General features: G+C 47.8%; 1 protein-coding gene across 2 annotated transcripts in view; it reads right to left on the reverse strand.

The window, feature by feature from the left end:
* LOC119974773 (WD repeat-containing protein 64-like) overlaps nucleotides 1-24,929 on the reverse strand; it is a 208,166-nt gene that overhangs the window by 64,941 nt on the left and 118,296 nt on the right. For both annotated transcript variants that reach the window (XM_038813996.1, XM_038814007.1), the window contains 3 exons: nucleotides 19,925-20,071; nucleotides 13,013-13,088; nucleotides 3,958-3,997 (listed from right to left, as the gene is read on the reverse strand). In XM_038813996.1, coding sequence (XP_038669924.1) covers nucleotides 3,958-3,997; nucleotides 13,013-13,088; nucleotides 19,925-20,071 — 263 coding nt within the window. The remainder of the gene's footprint in view (nucleotides 1-3,957; nucleotides 3,998-13,012; nucleotides 13,089-19,924; nucleotides 20,072-24,929) is intronic.

A 24,929-nucleotide genomic window follows, 5' to 3' on the forward strand; every position in this document is an offset into this window, starting at 1 on the left:
AGCCATAAGGATTTTAAAAAACATTATTGTCCCATTTCCCCTATTTTGATTCTGTTCTGATCTGATTCTGGCCTTTTATTTCTCTGCCTATCACTTTTCTTATTTCCCTTACCCTTTTTTTTCTTGTCCTTGATTCCCCCTCCTCTGACTCCTTGCATAGGTTCCCACCCCACTGTCGTTTTATTTTAATCTGCCTCCAACCGCTCTCGCACATACTCCCCCTAGGACATCAGTCCCACTCCTGCCCAGACTTAACCTATCTCAATTGTACTGCTCTCACCTCCCCAGAACCAATCCCAATGTCCCAGAAATCAGTCCCAATGTCCTAGGAATCTGAAACCCTTCCCCTCACACCACCTCTTCAGCCACGTATTCATCTGATATATTCTGCAATTTCTATTCTGACTCACACGTGGCACTGGAGTAATCCTGAGATCACTATCTTTGAAGTCCGACTTCTCAAGTTGCTTCCTAACTCCCTATATTATGCTTTTAGGACCCCATCCCTTTTTTTTAAACCTATGTTGTTGGTACCGATGTGCACAATTGTTCACTCTCCCCATCCAGAATGCCCTTTAACCACTCTGAGACATCCTCAGGGAGGGAACATACCATTAGGAATATTGTGTGTGGCCACAGAAATGCCTATCTATTCCACTTACAATTGAATTCCCTATAATTATTGCATTCCCATATTTTTCTCCTCCCTTGCAGCAGAGCCAACCATGATGCAACAAATTTGGCTGTTGCTGCTTTCCCCTGAGAGGCCATTTCCTCAACAGTATCCAATGCAGTATATCTATTTTGCAAGGGGTTAGCCACAGCAGGTTCCTGCACTGCCTGCCTAGTCCTCTTGCTCTGCCTGGTGGTCACCCATTCTCTTCTTGCCTGTGGACTCTGAGACTGCTTTGTGACTGCTTTGTGACAACTTCACTATATGTACTATTCATGATACTCTCTAACTTGCGGATGCTCCACAGTATTCCTAGCCACCACACCAGCTCCAAAACCCAGGCTTCCTGGAGCTTCAGCTGGAGACACGTCCTGCATTTTGCAGGCCCTGGGCAGTGGAATTGTTCCCAGCTTCCCACATAGATCAGCAAGGGCACACAATGGCATTGAGCTCTTCTTCATGACTAATTCCTACAGTGCAGAAGGAGGTCATTCAGCGAACCCATTGATTCTGCACCAACCCTCTAAAACAGCACCCTACCTCGGCCCATTCCTCCACTCTATTCCCGTAATCCCATAACCACACCTAATTTGCACATCTTTGGACGCAATTGTAGCATGTCCAATCTACTCAACCTGCATATCTTTGGACTTGCCTCTTTAAATTCAAATATACTGAATATCAAATAATATTAATTAATGTGGGGCCCTTCTTCCCTGGTCCTCGTCACTATAGAATATTGGTCTTACAAACGAGGAACCATAAAATAAGACCTTAAAAAGTATAAGCGATAAAGTTGTAAATACTTACCCACATGTGCTCACACAAGCAGCTGCTTTCACTTGCCCTTCGTCACTTTTGAATCCTGGCATCACTTCAGGGGACCTAACTAGCAATCTGCTCTCAGTCTCACTGTTTCTTATGCTGCTTTACCACCCCCGGCTCCACTCTCAATCTCACTCTTTCTGTCACTCCCCTATCCTCCTGGATCCGATTGCAGTCTTGCTCTTGCTCCTTTATCTATCTGCTCCACTCTCTAACTTTATCTTTCGTTTAATTTATTACATTATTTCACCTTAACTTGATTCAATTTTACTTCCCTATTGCTAGTGTTCCTTACTGAAATTCAAGGAGCTACTTCTTTATATATGCTTCATTTCTCTAGTTAAAGCTAGTTAAACACAGACCCTAACAGCAGCTTCTCACCAACCAATGGACTTTCCTGTGATGTTGCACCTGTATTTCGTTTTCAAACACTGCCCGCTGCCGCAGTACAGGGTGTCCCCCACAGGTCCGGCTGTCTCCCCTCCCAGCATATAAAAGCCTGTCGATCTCAGCCTTGAAAATGTTCAAGGCCTCGGCCTCACAGCATCCACGTCCTACTTACCAAGGCCACCGCTTGCCTTTTCAACGAAAGGCAGAAAACGAAAGGATCACCTACTCACCGAACTCCCTCAGTCACCAAACTCCAACTTAACCACTCAACTATAGGCCAAAGCAGCACTCCAGTGCAAACCTTGGATAGTTCTTTGGATGTTTCTGGGGCCAGGCCTTTGTCTGTTGATGGGGTCAGGAATGATAATAACTTAAAACTCCTTGCAATAATTTTAAATTTGCAGTGCCTTCCCAACGCACATCATTTTTGTAGATTTCCAGTACATCCTTTTTTATAATACGGAGGCCAATTGTAAATTGAGGATTAAATTCAAATAATCTCTCTGCAGCTCGTGGTGCTGACCCTGACCTCAGGAGAGATGTGGTATGAACATGATCCGTAGCCTTCGAAGGGGGCGAGGGGGCGGCTTGGTGGGGTGTAGAGTGAGGGGTACCTCTGCAGTGATAGTGGGGGTGCTGGATCCTGCGGGTGCTAGGTCCCGGAGGGATACGGTGTCCTGACGGCCGTCAGGGAACTCTACGAAGGCGTGCTGGGGGTTTGAGTGAAGCAGGCGCACCTTCTCTACAAGGGGGTCAGTTTTGTGCGCCCTGACGTGCTTCCTGAGGAGTACAGGGCCCGGTGTCTTCAGACATGCCGGGAGAGAGACCCCCGTGGTAGTGCCCCTGGAAAAACTAAAGAGCCGCTCGTGAGGGGTCTGGTTGGCCGCGGTGCATAAGAGGGACCTAATAGCGTGGAGCGCGTCTGGGAGGACATCCTGCCAATGGGAGACTGGGAGCCTTCCTGTTTGCAGGTCAGGAAGGCTACGGATCATGTTCGTACCACATCTCTCCTGAGGTCAGGGTCAGCACCACGAGCTGCAGAGAGATTATTTGAATTTAATCCTCAATTTACAATTGGCCTCTGTATTATAAAAAAGGATGTACAAGAAACTGAGTGTTTACGTTCACCAGGTAAGATAGACATAGTAGGCCTCTTTTCTCTAGAAAAGAGAAGACTGAGGCATAATATATTAGTTGTCTTTAAAAACGTTAAGGAGTTTGATTGGATAGAATTGAAGATGGTATTTCCACTTGCGGAGGAGTCCAAAATTTGGGGAGTCATTGATAGAAAATAGTTACCAGTAAATCCAATTAAAGTTCAGTGAAACCTTCTTAACTAGAGAGTGGTGAGAATGTGAAATGTGTTACCACAAGAATAGTTGAGGTAAATAGTATAGATGCAATTAAGGCAAAGCTGGAATTAAAGGAATAGAAGAATAGTACATTGGAGCATGTTACCAACACAAACCAGATGAGTCAATTGGTCTGTTTCTGTGCTGTATGTCTTTACAGTTTTTATGTAATAGGTTGTTTGTTTAATTAGGTTTTGTGGTGAATGTAATTCACACTGTAATATATATACCATATTATTGTAAGCGCAGTTGTATTTCCCGACCACTAGGGGGAGTAGCACTGGGAATGCATAGGAGTTTGTACAGGGCTCCACCCTTGGCTCCACCCATGGCTCCTCCCCCTGGACTGCTGTATAAAGATCGATGCCCAGAGCCAGCCGACCAGTTCATCCAGGGTTCATCGTGTTACAGGCTGGCTCTGTTGTAAGTAAATTAAAACCACTGTTCATATCTTAAAGCACGTGTCTCGTGAATTGATGGTCTCATCAGGTTTAAATAAATGTTTCATTTCAATTGATGTTCTTCAGTGACTTGGATTCAAACTATGTATACAAAATTATTAAACAATTTTAATGCATTAACAAATGAACTGACCCTCCAATAATCTGAAGAAGGCTCATTTAGATTCAAAACGTTAAACTCTGTTTCTCTCCACAAGATGCTGCCAGACATGCTGAGATAATCCAGCATTTTCTGTTTTACTCCAATAATCCTTACCTGACTGACTGTATTCAGAAGGGGCATAGCTATCAGTGAACTGTAGGAAGTAAAATAAAGTTAGAATGTTGAATGTTTACCAATTAAAAGCTTTTACAATTCATTTTGGTACCCAAGTTAAATAAAAAAAGTAATTTGAATATTGACCTTGGGCGATATTTAATTTGTACTTACTAAGGTTTTACCAGAAAAACCTTTGTCTATTTACTAAAATAATTCCACTTTTTGAAAAGCATAATATAATCCATTTTAAGTACTCAAGTTCATAATTGGTTGAATTGGATAATTGGCGTAGTTTATTGATATTTGAAAAATGTGAATATATTTCATTGATGAATCCAAGGTGTTTGTGGTTCAGATGAATTATAAACGCAGTTTGATCAAGGTTCATTCATGCGTAAGGTCAGGTAGCTGATGATTAATAAATATGATCAGTTCATTCCTAATCTGTGGAAGAATCATAGCTACTAAAATGGCCATTGGAAGTCAACCTGGAAGTCACATGACAGACTGAAGAAAAACCCTATTATGAATCAGTGCAATGAGGGTCAGCTGTGTAGCTGTATCACTCGAAAATAAGCATAGCACTGAGCTGTGTTCGGGGAAGTCAGCTTAGTGAATACAAGGAAGGTGACCTGGGGAAGTGAAGAGTTTGCTGTGGGCATAGCATGTGTTTGTTGCTGAATTTGGACTCTATGAAACTCTGACTTGGATTGAACTTTGGCTTGTATGAGAATTTATACTAGTAATCTGACTGTTGTTATGTACTGTGTTGAGTTTTCCCTGAGAAATTAATTTGCTCTCCAAGTTTAAATGGGATTCTACTGCGTGTAAAGCTCGGTGCAAAGAAGAGCTGGGTATTTATTTCCCTTTTTCTGTTTTGCAGAGTATCTGAAGACCTTTAAATAACCATTCAGTATTTGGGCAACTGTGTGAGCTATTGAATTGAGTGGCCCCATCCTGCCTATCATGATCCCCAGCCCTTTTTTAACACAGCCTTCCAAGCAACAACAGAAGATCCATGTTAAATCTCAATATTTGGATCACAGATGGCTTAATTTAACAGGTGGCTTAATTTTCTTGGTCCAATGAATGGGAAAATTGAGCAGCTCGGGGATTGGGAATACAAAGAACAATACAGCACAGGAAAAGGCTGTTTGCCCCTCCATGCCTGTACCGGTCATGATACCACCCTTGGCCAAAACACTCAGCACTTCCTAGTGCATTATACCTCTATCCCCATACTATCCATCTATTTGTCAAGATGCCTTTTGAATGCTGTTAATGTATCTAAAATTGGAGTTGAATGTCAGTCACTTCCTTGTACATAACCCTGCATGTGACCATCTGCTGTGATGGGATTTGAACCCAGGTCCCTGAAGCATTACCCAAGTCTCTGGATTACTAGTCCAGTGATAATACCACTACACCATGACCTCCACTACAAATAGTGAGATTGTAAGCAATGGAAAGTAAATCTGTTGAAGAAATTGTTTTGCATTCAACACTGAGATCAATTTTACAACAGAAGATAGGAAGTGCAGTCAGGAGATTGCTGTTCAGTGTTCCAGAACTGTATCATTGTTAACAAATATGATTATCTTAGTGTTATAGAAGTTTTTACTTCAGGACCTTTTGGCTGTTTCTTATTGCCTCTTTTTGTCAGGAGTATAGCAGGAACAAAGCATTAGTGCTGGTTTCAGCATCAAATGGGTGGACGCCCAGAGATAATGATGGGGCCAAGCAGAGGATTTTGGTCTCCCCAATACATTGTTGGAGCAAGTTTTGGTGTAAGCACAACTGGATGTGGGAAAACTCTGAAGAGGTAATGGAGGGGTTGAGGTAGATGGTGTAAATGTAGAGGTGTGTCTCCTCTACCCACATTGAAAAGCTGACCCCATGTGGATAATATCAGCAAGGGGCAACCTGTTGAGGAATAAAACTGAGATGAAGACAAACTACTTCTCCCAAGGATCATGAATCTGTGGAGTTTGCTACCCAGAGTGCAGTGGATACTGAGACAGTGAGTAAATTTAAGGAGGAGGTAGTCAGATTTTTAATCAGGAATGGGTTGAAGGGACTTCCGGTGGCGGCGATGACGTAGGAAGCCGCACATTTGGGAGCTCCTGTTTCAAACGGACTTTTCGGCTCTTTTTAGAGCCCAAAACGGAAATGTTTCGACGTCTCCCGGTGGGAGAAGGTGTGCTGATCGACTTTCTCCGCAGTTCATGACTCGAACTCGGAGTGGAAAGGAGGAAAAGCGGCAGCAGCTCCCCAGAAGAAACGGGGGAAGGAATCCAAGATGGCGGCCGGCGGAGCTCCAGAGGAGTGGAAGCAGTGGGCCCAGGAGCAACAAGCTGCTCTCCTGCGCTGTTTTGCAGATTTCAAGGCTGAGGCACTGAGCTCTCTGCAGGAAATGAACAAAAGGCTCTCGGAGATTCAGATGACCCAGGGTGCTGCCATCAAGGCGTTGCAGACACAGGCCACTGAACGAGAGGAGGAGGCCGTGGTCCTTGTGAGTAAGGTGGAGGGGCATGAGGCACTCCACAAGAAGTGGCAGGACCGCTTCGAGGAGCTTGATCACCGCATGAGGTGGAAAAATCTGCGGATCTTGGGCCTTGCGGAGGGGCTGGAGGGGTCGGACCTGACAACCTACGTGGCTACGATGCTGAACTCGCTAGTGGGGGCCGGGTCTTTCCATCTGCCCCTGGAGCTGGAGGAAGCCCACAGGGTACTCGCCAGGACCCCTAAGGAGAATGAACCCCCGCGTGCGGTGCTGGTGAGGTTCCACCGGTTCAGTGATCGGGAGTGTGTGCTGCGCTGGGCCCAGAAGGTGAAGAACAGCAACTGGGAGAATGGGGTAGTACGGATCTACCAGGATTGGAGTGGGGAGGTGGCTAAGCGGCGGCCCGGGTTTAATCGGACAAAAGAGGTGCTTTACAAGAAGAAGATAAAGTTTGGAATGTTGCAGCCTGCGCGCCTGTGGGTAACTTACTCGGACCGGCATTATTATTTCGATTCCCCGGAGGAGGCGTGGGCCTTCGTGCGGACAGAGAAACTGGACTTGAACTAGGGGTTGGGGGTTGCGGGGTCGGTTGTAATACTTTATTGCTGGTTTCTGCTGTTGCTGTGTTCTCTTTTTCTGTACTTTTGCAATTTTGATATGGTTATTTATGGGGGTGTTGTTCTGTTTTCTTTGCTGTGGGGCATTGTTTGAGTTTTGTATCTTGCGGGGAGGGTTGGGGGGGTTTGTTGTATTCTATGTCGGGTTGGGGGTATGGAGTGGGGCTGGTATTTGGGAGCTGCGTCAGAAGGATGTGGTGGGGCAGTGCGAAAGCACGGGCTTTCCTCTGGTTTCCCGCGCTGTGGGGCTGGGGGGTGGAGACGATGACGGGGGGGGGCGGGGCCTTAACTGGTTCTTCCCCGTGCTGGAGCGGTGCCTGGAGGAGGGATAGGATGGGGGATGATCCCACTTTGGGAAGGGTCGGGTTATTGGCAGGAGTTTCCGGGGTCAGCAGAAGTTAGCTGACCCACGGAAGTACAATGAGGACGGTTCGCGGCTAGGAGGGTTCCTAACCTTGGGAGGGGGAGGGAGTGGGGGGGGAAAGGGGAATACCGGGTTGCTGCTGGCAGGGTCAGGAAGGAGCTGGTGGGGGCCGGGGGGACAGAGGTGAGGTGTTGTCGCTGTGGGGACTGGGTCGGGCGGGGGGTGCTGGCCTGGGGCGGGCAGTCGACGGGCTATGGCTAGTCGACGGGGAGGGGGGCGGGACGCCCTCTGATCCAGTTGGTCACCTGGAATGCGAGAGGATTGAATGGGCCGGTGAAGCGGTCGAGGGTACTTGCTCATCTGAGGGGGCTAAAGGCAGATGTGGCAATGCTTTTGGAGACCCACCTGAAGGTGGCGGACCACGTCTGTCTGAGGAAGGGGTGGGTGGGGCAGGTTTTCCACTCCGGGTTGGATGTGAAGAACCGGGGAGTGGCGATTCTGGTGGGGAAAAATGTGTCGTTTGAGACATCGGAGGTGGTAGCGGATAAGGGGGGTAGGTATGTTATGGTTAGGGGCAGGCTACAAGGAGAGAAGGTGGTACTTGCTAGTGTGTATGCCCCAAATTGGGACGATGCGGGCTTTATGAGATGTATGTTGGGATGGGTCCCGGGTCTAGAGGCGGGAGGTCTGATCGTGGGGGGGGACTTCAATACAGTGTTGGATCCTTCACTGGATCTGTCCAGCTCTAGGACGGGTAGGAGGCTGGCGGCGGCCAAGGTACTGAGAGGGTTTATGGACCAGATGGGTGTGGTGGATCCATGGAGGTTTGTGAGGCCGAGGGCACGCGAGTACTCTTTCTTCTCCCACGTACATAGGGTTTACTCTCGGATAGACTTCTTCGTGGTGAGTAGGGGACTGATTCCGAGAGTGGAGGAGGCCGAGTATTCGGCCATTGCAATCTCCCACCACGCTCTGCATTGGATAGAGTTGAAGATGGGGGAGGTGCGAGACCAGCGCCCGTTGTGGCAGTTGGATGTGGGGTTGTTTGCGGAGGAGGAGGTGTGTAGGAGGGTCCGGGCAAGTATTGAGGGGTACCTCGAGGTGAATGATACGGGGGAGGTTCAGGTGGGGGTGGTCTGGGAAGCCCTGAAGGCAGTGATTCGTGGGGAGCTGATATCCATCCGGGCACACAGGGAGAGGAGTGAGAGGGATAGACTGGTGGGAGAGATGCTGGAGGTCGACAGGAGGTATGCAGAGGCACCAGAGGAGGGACTGTTGGGGGAGAGGCGCAGCCTGCAGGCTAAATTTGATTTGCTGACCATTAGAAAGGCGGAGGCACAGTGGAGGAAGGCACAAGGGCAGTGTACGAACATGGTGAAAAGGCGAGTAGGATGCTGGCTCATCAGCTCCGCAAGCGGGATGTGGCTAAGGAAATTGCTGGAGTGAGAGACAAGAGTGGGAATGTGGTGTGGAAGGGGGTAGAGGTGAATGAGGTCTTCAAGGACTTTTACGGGGAACTGTACCGGTCGGAGCCAACGGGGGAGAGGAGGGGTTCCTCGACGGGCTTTCTTTCCCGAAGGAGCAGGTGGAAGGGTTGGATGCGCCGATTGAGCTGGAGGAGCTAGTTAAGCGGATCGGGCAGATGCAGTCAGGGAAGGCACCGGGGCCGGATGGGTTCCCGGTGGAATTTTATAAAAAGTTTGTGGACCTAGTGGGCCCCTTGCTGGTGCGGGCACTTAATGAAGCGTGGGAAGGGGGGACTTTGCCCCCGGCAATGTCGCGGGCGCTGATCTCGTTAATCTTAAAGAGGGACAAGGACCCCCAGCAGTGTGGTTCATACAGGCCCATATCTCTCCTCAACGTAGATGCCAAGGTGCTGGCAAAAATCCTGGGCACCAGGATAGAGGACTGTGTGCCAGGGGTTGTACACGAGGACCAGACAGGGTTTGTGAAAGGAAGGCAGCTGAACACGAATGTGCAGAGATTGTTGAATGTCATCATGATGCCGGCGATTGAGGGGGAGGCAGAGATAGTGGTGGCGCTGGATGCGGAGAAGGCCTTCGATAGAGTGGAGTGGGGGTACTTATGGGAGGTGTTGGGGAGGTTTGGATTTGGTGAAGGGTTTATTAGATGGGTGAGGCTGCTATATGAGGCCCCGATGTCGTGCGTGGCCACGAATGGGAGGAGGTCGGAGTACTTCCGGCTTTACCGAGGGACCAGGCAGGGTTGCCCCCTGTCCCCCTTGTTGTTTGCATTGGCAATTGAGCCACTGGCGATGGCGTTGAGGGATTCAGAGAGGTGGAGAGGTTTGGTGCGAGGTGGGGAGGAACATAGGGTGTCGTTGTATGCCGATGACCTGTTACTATATGTGGCGGACCCGGTGGGAGGGATGCCGGGGGGTGATGGAGCTGCTAGCTGAGTTTGGGACCTTTTCAGGTTATAAACTAAATTTAGGCAAGAGTGAGGTGTTTGTGGTGCACCCTGGAGACCAGGAGGAAGGAATTGGTAGGCTCCCACTTAGGTGGGCAGGGGAGAGTTTTAGGTACCTGGGGGTGCAGGTGGCCAGGGACTGGGGGACTCATCACAAACATAATTTCACCAGGCTTGTAGATCAGATGGAGGAGGAGTTCAAGAGGTGGGACATGCTGCCATTGTCGTTGGCGGGGAGGGTACAGTCCATCAAAATGACGGTGCTTCCAAGGTTCTTGTTCCTCTTTCAGTGCCTGCCCATCTTTATCCCCAGGGCCTTCCTTCGGAGAGTGACTAGCAGTATCTTGAGCTTTGTGTGGGCACATGGGACTCCGAGAGTGAAGAGGGTTTTCCAGGAGTGAGGGAGGGATAGAGGCGGGCTGGTGCTGCCCAACCTTTTGGGCGGCCAATGTGTCAATGGTGCGTAAATGGGTGATGGAGGGGGGAGGGGCGGCGTGGAAAAGAATGGAGATGGCGTCATGTGGAGGTACGAGCCTGGGTGCCATGGTAACGGCGCCGTTGCCGCTCGCCCCTAAGAGGTATACCACGAGCCCGGTGGTGGCGGCGACCCTGAGAATCTGGGGACAGTGGAGACGGCATATGGGGGAAACAGGGGGCTCGATGGAGGCTCCATTGGGTGGCAATCACCGGTTCATCCCGGGGAACAAGGATGGGGGATTTAGGGGTGGCAAAGGGTGGGCATCAGTAAATTGAGGGACCTGTTTATTGGCGGGAGGTTTGCGGGCCTGGGGGAACTGGAAGATAAATTTGGGCTTCCCCAAGGGAACATGTTCAGATACTTGCAGGTAAAGGCGTTTGCTAGGCGACAGGTAGAGGGATTCCCTTTTCTGCCCTCGCGGGGGACGTTGGACAGAGTGCTTTCGGGGTGTGGGTCGGAGAGGGGAAGGTGTCTGACATCTATAAGGTAATGCAGGAGGTGGAGGAGTCGTCAGTGGAGGAGCTGAAGGCTAAATGGGAGGGGGAACTTGGGGAGCAGATAGAGGACGGCACTTGGGCGGATGCCTTGGAGAGAGTCAATTCTTCCTCTTCATGTGCGAGGCTTAGTCTCATCCAATTTAAGGTGCTGCACCAGGCCCACATGTCCGGGACTAGGATGAGTAGGTTCCTTGGGGGTGAGGACAGGTGCACCAGATGTTCGGGGAGTCCAGCGAATCATGCCCATATGTTCTGGGCATGCCCAGCACTGGAAGAATTCTGGAAGGGGGTGGCGGGGACGGTGTCGAGGGTGGTGGGATCCAGGGTCAAACCAGGGTGGGGACTCGCGATTTTCGGAGTTGCGGTGGAGCCGTGAGTGCAGGAGGCGAAAGAGGCCGGTGTCCTGGCCTTTGCGTCCCTAGTAGCCCGGCGGAGGATCTTGCTGCAGTGGAAGGATGTGAGGCCCCCAAGTGTCGAGACCTGGGTCAATGACATGGCGGAATTTATAAAGTTGGAAAGGGTCAAATTTGCCCTGAGAGGATCAGTACAAGGGTTCTATAAATGGTGGCAGCCTTTTCTGGACTTCCTGGCTCAGAGATAGGTATCTTGGTCAATAGCATCAGCAACCCGGGGGAGAGAAGAGAGAGGGGGGGAGAGAAGAGAGAGGGGGGGGAGAGAAGAGAGAGGGGGGGGGGGGCGCGTGAGGGAGGGGGGGGGGGGGGCGTGAGGGAGGGGGGGGGGCGTGAGGGAGGGGGGGGGGCGTGAGGGAGGGGGGGGCGCGAGGGGGGGGGGGGGCGCAAGGGGGGGGGGGCGCGAGGGAGGGGGGGGCGCGAGGGAGGGGGGGCATGAGGGGGGCGCGAGGGGGGGTGTTCCTTATTATAGTTTCTATTTTTTTTTCGCTACGGTTATGTAACTTAACATTGTGTTAATTTAAGTTGTTAATATGTTGGGTTGTTCATTGAGGAGGGGGCAAAGGTTCATGATTGTTCTCATTATTGTTATTGTTGGTATTTTAGTATGGTTTGATGTTGTATAAATTCAAAATTTTTCAATAAAAATTATTTTTTATAAAAAAGGAATGGGTTGAAAGGTTACAGAGAGCTGGCAGACGGTGGAGTTGAGGACATGATGAGATAAGCCATGACGGTATTGAATGGTGGAGCAAGCTCGAGAGGCTAAATTGCCTCCTCCTGCTCTTTGTTCTATTCTGCTTGGTTCTACTACAGAAGAATTATTCGAATTCCACCTTCCAACTCCTGGTCTGTAGCCCTGTAGGTCGCAGCACCTCCAGCACAAATCTGGTGTTCTTGATTTGATAAGGGAATTGGGGGTTATGGGGATGAGGAACATATCAGCCAAGATTAAATGGTGGAGCAGACGCGATGGGCCAATATATAAAAGCAAATTACTGTGGATGCTGGAATCTGAAATTGAAGAGAAAATGCTGGAAAATCTCAGCAAGTCTGGCAGCATCTGTAGGGAGAGAAAAGAGCTAACGTTAAGAGTCCAATGACTCTTTGTCATAGCTGACAAAGTCTTCTCTTTCTCTTTCGTTTCAGACGCGATGGGCCAATGGCCTAATTCTGTTCCTGTATCTTGAGGTCCCAAGAATGCACTGTGGAGGTGCAGGTGTGGGCATGGGAAGAAAATACCTTGGAGTATATTGTGTAAATTCGGTCAGGGAAATTTTCCCCTCCAACTTCATTTTAGAAAATAAACTGTAATCTTTGCAGGACTGTGTCATGATATGCAGACATGCACATATTGAGATACAGACAGGCTGAACACCGAGAACAGGACATAACCAATCAGCAGGTAGAACACTTGGGGGTAGTTTCCCGCTATAAAAGGCACAAGGCACTCACATTCCGCCTCTTTCCTCTGGGGACATCTACAGAGTGAGTCAGGTGTATATATCACATAACACCTACAGCTTAAGAGCTAGTTTGGTTCAGTCAGACAGTGTAATCACACTTGGGTTAGCAGAGCGTCGAACTCACAGAGAACTGAGCTAACTGTGTGACAGGTTCAATAAATCAAATTGAACTAACTTCCAAGGTCTGGAGTATATTTCAGTTATAGCTGCATCCAGTTGCAGCCCGTGTTATCTCAGTGTGCTTAACACGACAGACTGCACATATAATGATTGACATAAAGGCCTACCTTAAACATTAAGCTGAGTTTTGACAACTTGGCGACAGTCATGTTTGAAGCCTGTGAGTGAAATTCCATGTTTGTCCTGTGGGGGAAGCAATCAGAACATAAAGGTGGGCTGGCAGCCTGGTTTTGAATCATTTACTGATCCAGTTCTAGAGTTTGCAACAAGAACAAAATAATGTGATATGGAATTTTTCAAGTACCTATCAACAAAACAAAATATGAACATTTAATAATATTAGAGCTGCAACGCTGGTGCTGATATTCCAACATTCAGGTGAAACATGGGAGTTGAATCTTGACCGGGATAGGCTGCATGGGGATGGCATTTCTATTGGAAAATGCCAGGGGTTTGCGGAATCTTGCATGTTATGAAGTTTTACCAACACCATCTGCTTTGGTTTTGCTTTGACAAGTTCACCACCTGAAAGTCTGTCAAATTGACAGGCTTGGTTTCCAGTCAAATGGAAAACTCTCTGGGAGAGGTGGCAGGCAGGTTACTCACAGTAGCAGGCAAGAGTATATGAATTGGGAGGGGGCGGGGGGTGGTGAATGGTGTAGGAAAATTCAATCCCTGTCCTGGAGGGGGAGTGTAGTGTAAAGGGGGAATCTGATGGTAAAGAAGCTGAGGAGAAGTACTTACCTTCTCCCCAAGGCTGTCCTGCTGGGCATCTTGAGGCCTGGAAAACTCATTAAATCAGCAAAGTGGATTACAGCAGCTATCCTCACTAAAATATTTAATTATCCACCCACCTCTTGGAGAGGATTCTGTCTGCCCCTTCTCCAGCCTCCATTAAACCCACAAGTGGGCAGGTTGGAAGGGAAGTTTAAACAGGGTTAATCTGATTCTGGCTCAGCCATATTTGGGGGTTACGGTTCATCTCCTGGTGCGAGGTTTTTGGGGAAGGAGAATTTATGACCGTACACCAGCAGTGCACTTAGAATACAACACTCAACATGTGCACACAATAAAACCATCAAGATCCAGAATTCCCTTTGATCTCGTCTTTCACTGATATTTTGACAGAACCCCTGTTAATTGTGGGAGGCTCTGAATCTTCTATTCATGGTTAGAACCCCTATTTCTGACCCTGAACTGACACTTGCCTTTCTTGATTCCTCAGGGTAACCTTTGAAGAGAGTTCTGCGGAAGCCATTGAAATCTCAACCGGTTGAAATCCAAGAAGTAAACAACACTAACATCGCTTGTGGAACTTCACTACGTGGACGACATCGCCATCTCCACTCTTCTCAGAAGAGATTCTCCGAGCCATGCTTGACATCTTCATGGAAGCATACCAAATAATCTGTCTCTGCCTCAATCGTAAAGATTCAGTCCTTTACCAGCCGTTCGGTCTTTCCCTTCCAAATGTGGAACATTCCCGTACATGGGGAGCCATCTCTCTTAAGGCTGACATCAATGCGGAGGTCCAATCCGTGAGCAGCTCCCTCGGTAGCGTAAGGATGAGTGTTTATTTTTGATGACTGCAAAATAGGCGGCACGGTAGCACAGTGGTTAGCACTGCTGCTTCACAGCACCAGGGTCTCAGGTTAGATTCCTGGCTTGAGTCACTTGTGTGCGGAGTCTGCACTTTCTCCCCGTGTCTGCCTGGGTTTCCTCCAGGTGCTCCGGTTTCCTCCCACAAGTCTCAAAAGACGTGTTGTTAGGTGAATTGGATATTCTGAATTCTCCCTCAGTGTCCCCGAACAGGCGCTGGAATATGGCGACTAGGGGATTTTCACAGTAACTTCATTGCAGTGTTAATGTAAGCCTACTTGTGACAATAATGAAGGTTATTATTATTATCTGTGCTGACAAAAGATGCTCATATACAAGGTGATCATCCTCCCAACTGTTCTATATGGCTCAGAAAAGTAGACTACATACAGACATCGCCGCCACCTCGAGACCCTGGCGAAGTGCCATCAATGCTGTCAGATGGATTCTGCGCATCAGCTGGGAGAACCGGCAAACCAATATACGTCCTTGAAGGAGCCATGAGCTGCAGCATCGAGGCCATGGTGATCCAAAGCCACAGCCATGTGCTTATGACGTCAGAGTCCCAACTGCCAAAGCTAATCTTCTTTGCCCAGCTCAAGGAAGGCTCCCAAAAAGATGCCTGTATAGCTTGCTTCAAGAAATACAACACAGAGATCAATGTTTGGGCCATCCTCCTTTCCAGAAGCACAACACAGAGATCAATGTTTGGGCCATCCTCCTTCCCAGAAACACTCGCCACATGTGCTGTTGAAGATGTGGCTCTAAGATACAAGAATCTATGGCCAGTAACAATTTCATAGGTAAACAATCATACTCAACACAAAGAGAAGAAAGAAAATTACAGCACAGGAACAGGCCCTTCAGCCCTCCCAGCCTGCGCCGATTCAGATCCTTTATCTAAACCTGTCGCCTATTTTCCAAGGATCTGCTTCCCTCTGTTCCCCGCCCATTCATATATCTGTCCAGATGCATCTTAAATTATGCTATCATGCCCGCCTCTACCACCTCCGCTGGCAAAGCATTCCAGGCACCCACCACCCTCTGCGTAAAAAAACTTTCCACGCACATCTCCCTTAAACTTTCCCCCTCTCACTTTAAAATTGTGACCCCTTGTAATTGACACCCCCACTCTCGGAAAAAGCTTGTTGCTATCCACCCTGTCCATACCTCTCAATTTTGTAGACCTCAATCAGGTCCCCCCTCAACATCCGTCTTTCCAACGAAAACAATCCTAATCTATTCAACCTTTCTTCATAGCTAGCACCCTCCATACCAGGCAACATCCTGGTGAACCTCCTCTGCACCCTCTCTAAAGCATCCACATCCTTCTGGTAATGTGGTGACCAGAACTGCACGCAGTATTCCAAATGTGACCTAACCAAAGTCCTGTACAACTGTAACATGACCTGCCGACTCTTGTACTCAATACCCTGTCCGATGAAGGCAAGCATGCTGTATGCCTTCTTGACAACTCTATCGACCTGCGTTGCCACCTTCAGAGTACAATGGACCTGAACTCCCAGATCTCTCTGTACATCAATTTTCCCCAGGACTCTTCCATTGACCATATAGTCCGCACTTGAATTAGATCTTCCAAAATGCATCACCTCGCATTTGCCTGGATTGAACTCCATCTGCCATTTCTCTGCCCAACTCCAATCTATCTATATTCTGCTGTGTTCTCTGACAGTCCTCCTCGCTATCTGCAACTCCACCAATCTTAGTATCATCTGCAAACTTGCTAATCCGACCACCTATACCTTTGTCCAGATCATTTGTGTATATCACAAACAACAGTGGTCCGAGCACGGATCCCTGTGGAACACCACTAGTCAGCTTTCTCCATTTTGAGACACTCCCTTCCACCACTACTCTCTGTCTCCTGTTGCCCAGCCAGTTCTTTATCCATCTAGCTAGTACACCCTGAACACTATACAACTTCACTTTTTCCATCAACCTGCCATGGGAAACTTTATCAAACGGCTTACTGAAGTCCATGTATATGACATCTACAGCCATTCCCTCATCAATTAACTTTGTCACTTCCTCAAAGAATTCTATTAGGTTTGTAAGACATGGCATTCCCTGCACAAAACCATGCTGCCTATCACTGAAGTCTATTTTCTTCCAAATGTGAATAGATCCTATCCCTCAGTATCTTTTCCAACAATTTGCCTACCACTGATGTCAAGCTCACAGGTCTATAATTCCCTGGATTATCCCTGCTACCCTTCTTAAACAAAGGGACAACATTAGCAATTCTCCAGTCCTCCGGGACCTCACCCGTGCTCAAGGATGCTGCAAAGATATCTGTTAAGGCCCCAGCTATTTCGTTCCTCACTTCCCTCAGTAACCTGGGATAGATCCCATCCGGTCCTGGGGACTTGTCCACCTTAATGCCTTTTAAAATATCCAAGAATTCCCCCTTCCTTTTGCCGACTTGACCTCGAGTATTTAAACATCCATCCCTAGTCTCAACATCCGTCATGTCCCTCTCCTTGGTGAATACCGATGCAAAGTACTCATTAAGAATCTCACCCATTTCCTCTGACTCCATGCATAAATTCTCTCTTTTGTCTTTGAGTGGGCCAATAATTTCTCTAGTTACCTCTTGCTCCTTATATACGAATACAAGGCTTTGGGATTTTCCTTAACCCTGTTAGCCAAAGATATTTCATGACCCCTTTTAGCCCTCTTTATTGCGCATTTGAGATTTGTCCTACTTCCCGATATTCCTCCAAAGCTTCATCAGTTTTAAGTCGCCTCGATCTTATGTATGCTTCCTTTATCATCTTAGTTAGTCTCACAATTCCACCCGTCATCCATGGTTCCCTAATTCTGCCATTTCTATCCCTCATTTTCACAGGGACATGTCTGTCCTGCACTCTAATCAACCTTTCCTTATAAGACTCCCACATTTCAAATGTGGATTTACCCTTAAACAGCTGCTCCCAATCCACATTCCCTAGCTCCTGCCGAATTTTGTTATACTTGGCCTTTCCCCAATTTAGCACTCTTCCTTTAGGACCACTCTCGTCTTTGTCCATGAGTATTCTAAAACTTACGAAATTGTGATCGCTATTCCCAAAGTAATCACCGACTGAAACTTCAACCACCTGGCCGGGATTATTCCCCAATACCAGGTCCAGTATGGACTATTTACATACTGCTCTAAAAAAAACTCTCCTGGATGCTCCTTACTGCTCCATCTACGCCTCCAATACTACATGAGTCCCATTCAACCACCCTATTGCTCCTACATTTTTCTATAATCTGTCTACATTTTTGTACCTCTACTTCACACTCGCTTTTGGGAGGCCTGTAGTAAAGTCCCAACAATGTTACTGCACCCTTCCTATTTCTTAGCTCTACCCATATTGCCTCAGTGCTCAAATCCTCCATCGTGCCCTCCTTAATCACAGCTGTGATATCATCTCTGACCAGTAATGCAACTCCCCCACCCCTTTTACCTCCCTCTCTATCCCTCCTGAAGCATCTATACCCTGGGATATTTAGTTGCCAGTCTTGCCCTTCCCTCAACCAAGTCTCAGTAATACCAATAACATCATATTCCCAGGTACTAATCCAAGCCCTAAATTCATCTGCCTTATCTGCTACACTTCTCGCATTAAAACAAATGCACCTCAGACCACCTGTCCCTTTGCGTTCATCATCTCTTCCCTGTCTACTCTTCCCCTTAGCCACATTGAGTTTATTATCTAGTACCTTACTGGCTTTAGTTGCTGCCGCTTTACTGACCTCTAACTTCCTAATCTGGTTCCCATCCCCCTGCCACATTAGTTTAAAACCTCCCGAACAGCACTAGCAAAAGCACCCCCTAGGACAGTTGTGCACAATTTGAGAGAGGCCGGAATTCTTATATGTTATGGAAGTTAAATTTATTGTCAAAATATTTAAATGCAAAACTATGAATACAAATACTGTTTTTGTACAAGGATTTCATGAAGTCTCATTTAGTATAATGGACACAGTTTAGTCAAAGGAAGGCCATTAAAAGACCCCGATTATATGATTAGGGCACTATTGCTTTTTCTTATGGAAAAGCATGACAGAGGAGATCTCAAGATCTTTTAATGTGTGAGGGTCAAGCCAGGGGTTGAATTTTAATCTGAGATAGGTAGCGGTAGTTAAAAAATATCCAGTAGCAATCGATCAGATCCAATTTTTGCTCCTGGGGGGAGGGTGTGTGGATAGGTCAGTGTACAGAATAGAGTTGGTTCAACACTCTCTCAGATGCGGTTTAAAGGTGGCATCTGGATAGCTGTGTTGAAAAGGGCTCGCCTTGATTCTCTGGAACTTCGTACCAATTGTTTGCTTATGTTTTAGGCCCTCCAGGCATCACATCTCAACCCAATGGTCCCCAATACTTCCATGTTAACTCCTGAACTTCCAGCCACCCCAACTCTGGAGTTACAAGGCTATGTGTGAAACTACTCAACAACACCCATTCACAATTTTCTGAGTGCTGTTGACACAACTATCAATCACAGAAAATACAAGCAATTGCCACCTGTTTATTTTGTGCAAATAGTATTCAATCCGTTGGCAAAATAAAAGCTGTCAATCAGGGGAGCTTTCCCTTCTCCCCAGTTCCCAATTTTCTATATGTTAAACTTCTTTTGGGAGTCTGGTTTCCGAGTCAAGCTGCATCCTATTGATTGTGTCCTCATGAGTATAGTTATGGAAGAACAAACTAAACTTTTTTTCAACTTTATTCAGGAAGCTCTTCTTCTCGAAGTGTTCTAGTTTTCTGTGCACTAACCTAGTTTGCTCTATAGAGATCTGAGCATAAAGAGAGACCGACAAAGACTGAAACCATTCAGGTAACAGCCAGCGCAGAACTGATCTGAGAAACATTTGTCCAAAAAATAGGCGGGGCGGCATAGCAGCAGCCTGTTGTGGCTGTCCATACAATTCAGGCCATTGTGTCAATGAGCTATGTCAGAAAACCTGATTGAAAGCAGTGCAACCCTATATATAACATTTGGGTATGAACTGTGCTATCTGATAATCTCAGCTATGATATTTTATCAGACTGTACCAATGGAATACCAACTGTTTAAGAGTTGTATAATCATTTTGTTTCTCAGTGCCATTCTTTCCCACAACATCTTACACTGAATTATTTTTCAATAAAAAGATATATTTTTTGCATGTCTTCATTATTGTAAGAAAGGGAGGTGCAAACATCCCCTACTTCTAACTCACTCTTGCATAGATTCCTATGGACTTAAGTCAATAAAGGGTGGAATTCCATCAAAAGACAGCAATTTTAGTGTGCTGATAAAACTCTAGGGTGCATAACAGATTACCGATAAACTGAATTACTTTCAAGCATTTCACACAATAAAAACTACAATGATCAAAATGTATTTTGAAGTAATTGGCACATTTACCCACTAATCCCAATAATTTCTATGTCAGCCTTTTTAAGTTTGAGGGGTACAAATTTGACGAGTTCAACCTTTGATGGTTTCACATCCTGCATGAAGTCCTGCTCTCCAACATCATTTGACATTTCCGGAAGTTGACCTTTGTTGAATCTGGAATTCAATGTAAATAATGACAGGTAAGTCGGAGCAGATTTAATGAAATCTTCCTCGCAGCAGAAAGCTCATCTGCGAACTGTGCATACTGAATAATCACTAAGCACTTTTTCCTGATCTCACATTGAAGGGATGCACTTGACATTTCCTGATATGGTTTTATGTTTCCTATACATGCATGGTTATCCGGTTGGTATAGTTTCATTGGATTAGGTGAGAGTAGCTTCCCATAATCAAGGCTCAACTCGACCAACCTTGGCCCCGGTAGCAATGGCGACTGGGGGAGGGTGGGTTAGACTCTCTCCTAGCTGGAGTCATATCTAACACAAAGGAAGATGTCTGCAGTTATTGGTTAGAAATCATCTTATTCGCTGTTGCAGGAGTTCTTCAGGGCAGCACTCTAGGCATAAGTATCTTCAGCTTCTTCATCAATGGTTTGGGGCTGCTTTAGCACAGGGCTAAGAGTTGGCTTTTAAAGCAGACCAAGGCAGGCCAGCAGCATAGTTCAATGCCCATACTAGCCTCCCCGAACAAGCGCCGGAATGTGGCGACTAGGGGCTTTTCACAGTAACTTCATTTGAAGCCTACTTGTGACCATAAGCAATTTTCATTTCATGACCTTCCTTATATCATAAGATCAGGGGCAGGATTCTCCCCTACCCGGCGGGCGGGGGGTCGGCAGGATGGAGTGGCGTGAACCACTCTGGCGTCGGGCCGCCCAAAAGGTGCGGAGGATTCCGCACCTTTAGGGGCCAAGCCCTCACCTTTAGGGGCTTGGCCCACGCCGGAGTGGTTTGCGCCCCGCCGGCTGGCGTGGATGGCCTTTGGCACCACACCAGCCGGGGCCGAAGGGAGTCCGCGCGTGCGTGGGAGCGTCAGCGGCTGCTGATGTCATCCCCGCAGATGCACAGGGGTGGGGGGTCACCTCCGCGGAGGTTGATGGCCCACAGGGAGGGAAAAGAGTGCCCCCACGGCAGAGGCCCGCCCGCAGATCGGTGGGCCCCGATCGTGGGCCAGGCCACCATTGGGGCACCCCCCGGGGCCAGATCGCACCCCCCCCCCCCCCCAAGGACCCTGGGGCCCGCCCGCGCCGCCTGGTACTGCTGGGAAGGGAGATGGTTTCATTCATGCCGGCGGGACCGGCATTACAGCAGCGGGACTTCGGCCCATCGCAGGCCAGAGAATCGCCGGGGGGGGGCCCGCCGACCAGCGTGGCGCGATTCCCACCCCCGCCAAATATCCGGTGCCGGAGAATGCGGCGGGGGCGGGATTCATGCCGCCCCCCGGCGATTCTACGACTCGGCGGGGGGTCGGAGAATCCCACCCCAGAAGTGGGGCTATTCACAGATGATTGCAGTTCTATTTGCAATTGCTCAAATAAGGACAAAGTCCAAGCTTGCATTGGGCAAGACCTGCATATCATCCAGGCTTGGGGTGGTTATGTAGCAAGTGATTGAATGAAAGTCACAATAGCCCCAGAGACTCATAGGCTGCTCTCCCTTTTTTGAGAGAGAGCTGACTGGTGGTGATTTAACCTGAGGGTCACTACACCTCGGACGATGGAGCAAGGCTGCGAAGGCGAGGCCTCATGGATTACCTCAGTCAGCACGGGAATTGTACCCGCGGTGTTGGCATCGCTCTGCATCACGAGCCAAAGAACCGACCCCTCAAGTAACAGGCGGCAAGTAACAAATGGCGGGCAATGGCCATCTCCCAATCATGCCATCGACCAAGATAGGGTCTCGTGGCAGGGTCATTAGGCCCAGGGAGTGAGGTGGGGTGCTGGTGGGAGTTGTAATGGAAGGGCCAGTTGGCAAGAATAGCCTAGGGTACTATAACAGGTTGGAGGCGGTCTTTTTGGTGGTGAATTTCATATCTCCTGACTCCCCTGAGCATCGCCACGACCTACAAGGCACATAATTTACATTTGCATGGATGGATGCAGTTATAGCAACACTAAAGAAGTTGGGAGACCACAGACAAATTTGACTATCACCCAGTCCACCAGTTTAAACATCTATTCCCTCCACCATTAGCATAACTAGTGTATGTTACTCCTCTAGGGTGTGCTGTGGCAATTTGTCACAGCTTCTTTGATTGAGTCTACCAAATCCAAGAACCAAAAGATCAAGGGCAGAAGGTGCAAGGAGACATCATCACTTCCAAGTCCCCCTCCGAGTTATGCACCATTCCAACTTGGATATGATGGACATAGATAGGGGAGAAATATTTCCCCGGGTCAATAAACAGGGGGCATAGATTTAAGGTCAGTGGTAGGAGATTTAAAGGGGATTTGAAGAAAAACCTTTTCACCCAGAGGGTGGAGGGAATCTGGAAATCACTGCCTGAAGGGTGGTAGAGGCGGGAACCCTCACAGAATTTAAGAAGCATTTACATTAGCACTTCAAACATCATAGCATACAAGGCTAAGGACCAAGTGCTGGCAAATGGGGTTAGAATAGATGGGTACTGATGGTTGGCACAGACATGGTGGGCTGAAGGGCTTCTTTCTGCGCTGTAAAGCTCTATGACTCTATGGAATATATTGCTGTTCCTTCACTATGACTAGATCAAAAATGATCAAACTACCTACAAAACAGCCTTGTAAAAGCCCCTTGGCCACAGAATGCAGCAGCCCAAGAAGAGATCATCACCGGATCAAATTTAATCAGGCAGCAGCCAAAATCAAGATTTCTTGATGATTGGTTGAGTTTAAGGGATTAAATTGGTGCCATTTCATCTTTGGGATGTGACTCATTGGGCAGCATGGTAGCTCAAGTGATTAGCACTGTGGCTTCACAGCGCCAGGGTCCCAGGTTCGATTCCCTGCTGGGTCACTGTCTGTGCGGAGTCTGCACGTTCTCCCTGTGTCTGCGTGGGTTTCCTCCGGGTGCTCCGGTTTCCTCCCACAGTCCAAAGACGTGCAGGTTAGGTGGACTGGCCATGAAAAATTGCCCTTAGTGACCAAAAAAGGTTAGGAAGGGTTATTGGGTTAGGGGGATAGGGTGGAATTGAGGACTTAAGTGGGTCGGTGCAGACTCGATGGGCCGAATGGCCTTCTTCTGCACTGTATGTTATTTGTTCTTTGTTCATGGCATCCACTTTATCCATTTGTGTGTCATGAATATCCATTAAATTACAACTTCTCCAAATGAAGTCAGACTTACAATACTGGGTCAGCAGAGAGTTCAAGAGTTTGGACCGACTGCCTTATAAGACCAATCATAATCAGTGAAGGTCACATCAAGACCCAACACTTTAAAAAAATGACACATGTAAAATAAGCTAGTAAGGATGCTTAAGGTCCGTTAATAGTTTACAAAATTTGTTTGGTGAATTTAGAACTTGTTTGGCAGAACTTGCAGTAATAAATGGAAAATGCTCTGTATGTGAATATACAGAGCAGGACTTTTCAGGCGGGCAGCAAGGGAGGACACTGAGGGGACAACAGCCTTGCCATTCATTAATAATCTGGAAGAAGGAACTGAAGGCACTGTTGCTAAATTTGCAGATGATACAAAGATCTGTAGGGGGACAGGTAGTACTGAGGAAGCAGGTGAGCTGCAGAAGAACTTGGACAGGTTAGGAGAATGGGTAAAGAAGTAGCAGATGGAATGCAATGTGGAAAAGTGTGAGGTTTTGCACTTTGGAAGGAGAAATGGAGGCACAGACTATTTTCTGAATGGGGTGATGCTTAGGAAATCAAAAGCACACTGTGACTTGGGAGTCCTTGTTCACGATTCTCTTAAGGTTAACGTGTAGGTTCAGTTGGCAGTTAGGAAGGCAAATGCAATGTTAGCATACAAGACCAGGGATGTACTTCTGAGCCTGTATATGGCTCTGGTCAGACCACATTTGTAGTATTGTGAGCAGTTTTGGGCCCCGTATCTAAGGAAGGATGTGCTGGCCTTGGAAAGGGTCCAGAGGAGGTTCACCAGAATGATCCCTGGAATGAAGAGCTTGTCAAATGAGGAACGGTTGAGGACTCTGGATCTGTACTCGTTGGAGTTTAGAAGGATGAGGGGGGATCTTATTGAAACTTACAGGATACTGCAAGACGTGGAGAGGATGTTTTCACTTGTAGGGAAAACTAGAACCAGAAGACACAATCTCGGACTAAAGGGACAATCCTTTAAAACAGAGATGAGGAGGAATTTCTTCAACCAGAGGGTGGTAAATCTGTGGAACTCTTTGCCGCAGAAGTCTGTGAAGGTTAAATCACTGTGTGTCTCAGACAGAGATAGATAGGTTCTTGATTAATAAGGGGAATCAGGGGTTATGGGGAGAAGGCAAGAGAATGGGGATGAGAAAAATATCAGCCATGATTGAATAGCGGAGCAGACTCGATGGACTGAGTGGCCTAATTCTGCTCCTATGTCTTATGTTCTCATGGTTCACAAGATCCCACTTCAGAGAGCTGCTGGCCATCTAAATGGCTACAGGGAGTGGTGGCCATTACCGGGACTAAAAGGGTCTCACCAGACCAACCGGCGGAACCCAAAGGACCATACAGGTGCAGGTCTTGTGGCACGGTCATGAGACCCGGGGAGTGAGGTGAGGTGCTGGTCGGGGTTGTGATGGCAGGGCCTGTTGGCAAGAGAGAACCTGGGAGAAGGGGCAGACCTTAGGGTTTGGAGGAGGGGGGGCTCCTGACCTGAAAAGGTGTCCTGTGATGTCGTTTTCCCTCTGCCCTGTCCTTAAATCCTTCCCATCAGGAAATGGCCAATGATTAGTCACTTTGGACCACAATTGCCTGGACTGGGCAGACTGTCCTAAGCCTCACACATCTCTTTCTACCCTCTGTGGATGGAAACCGGAGCACCCGGAGGAAACCTATGCAGACACTGGGAGAACA

This window comes from Scyliorhinus canicula, chromosome 1 (assembly GCF_902713615.1).
Source record: "Scyliorhinus canicula chromosome 1, sScyCan1.1, whole genome shotgun sequence".
Lineage (NCBI taxonomy): Eukaryota > Metazoa > Chordata > Chondrichthyes > Carcharhiniformes > Scyliorhinidae > Scyliorhinus > Scyliorhinus canicula.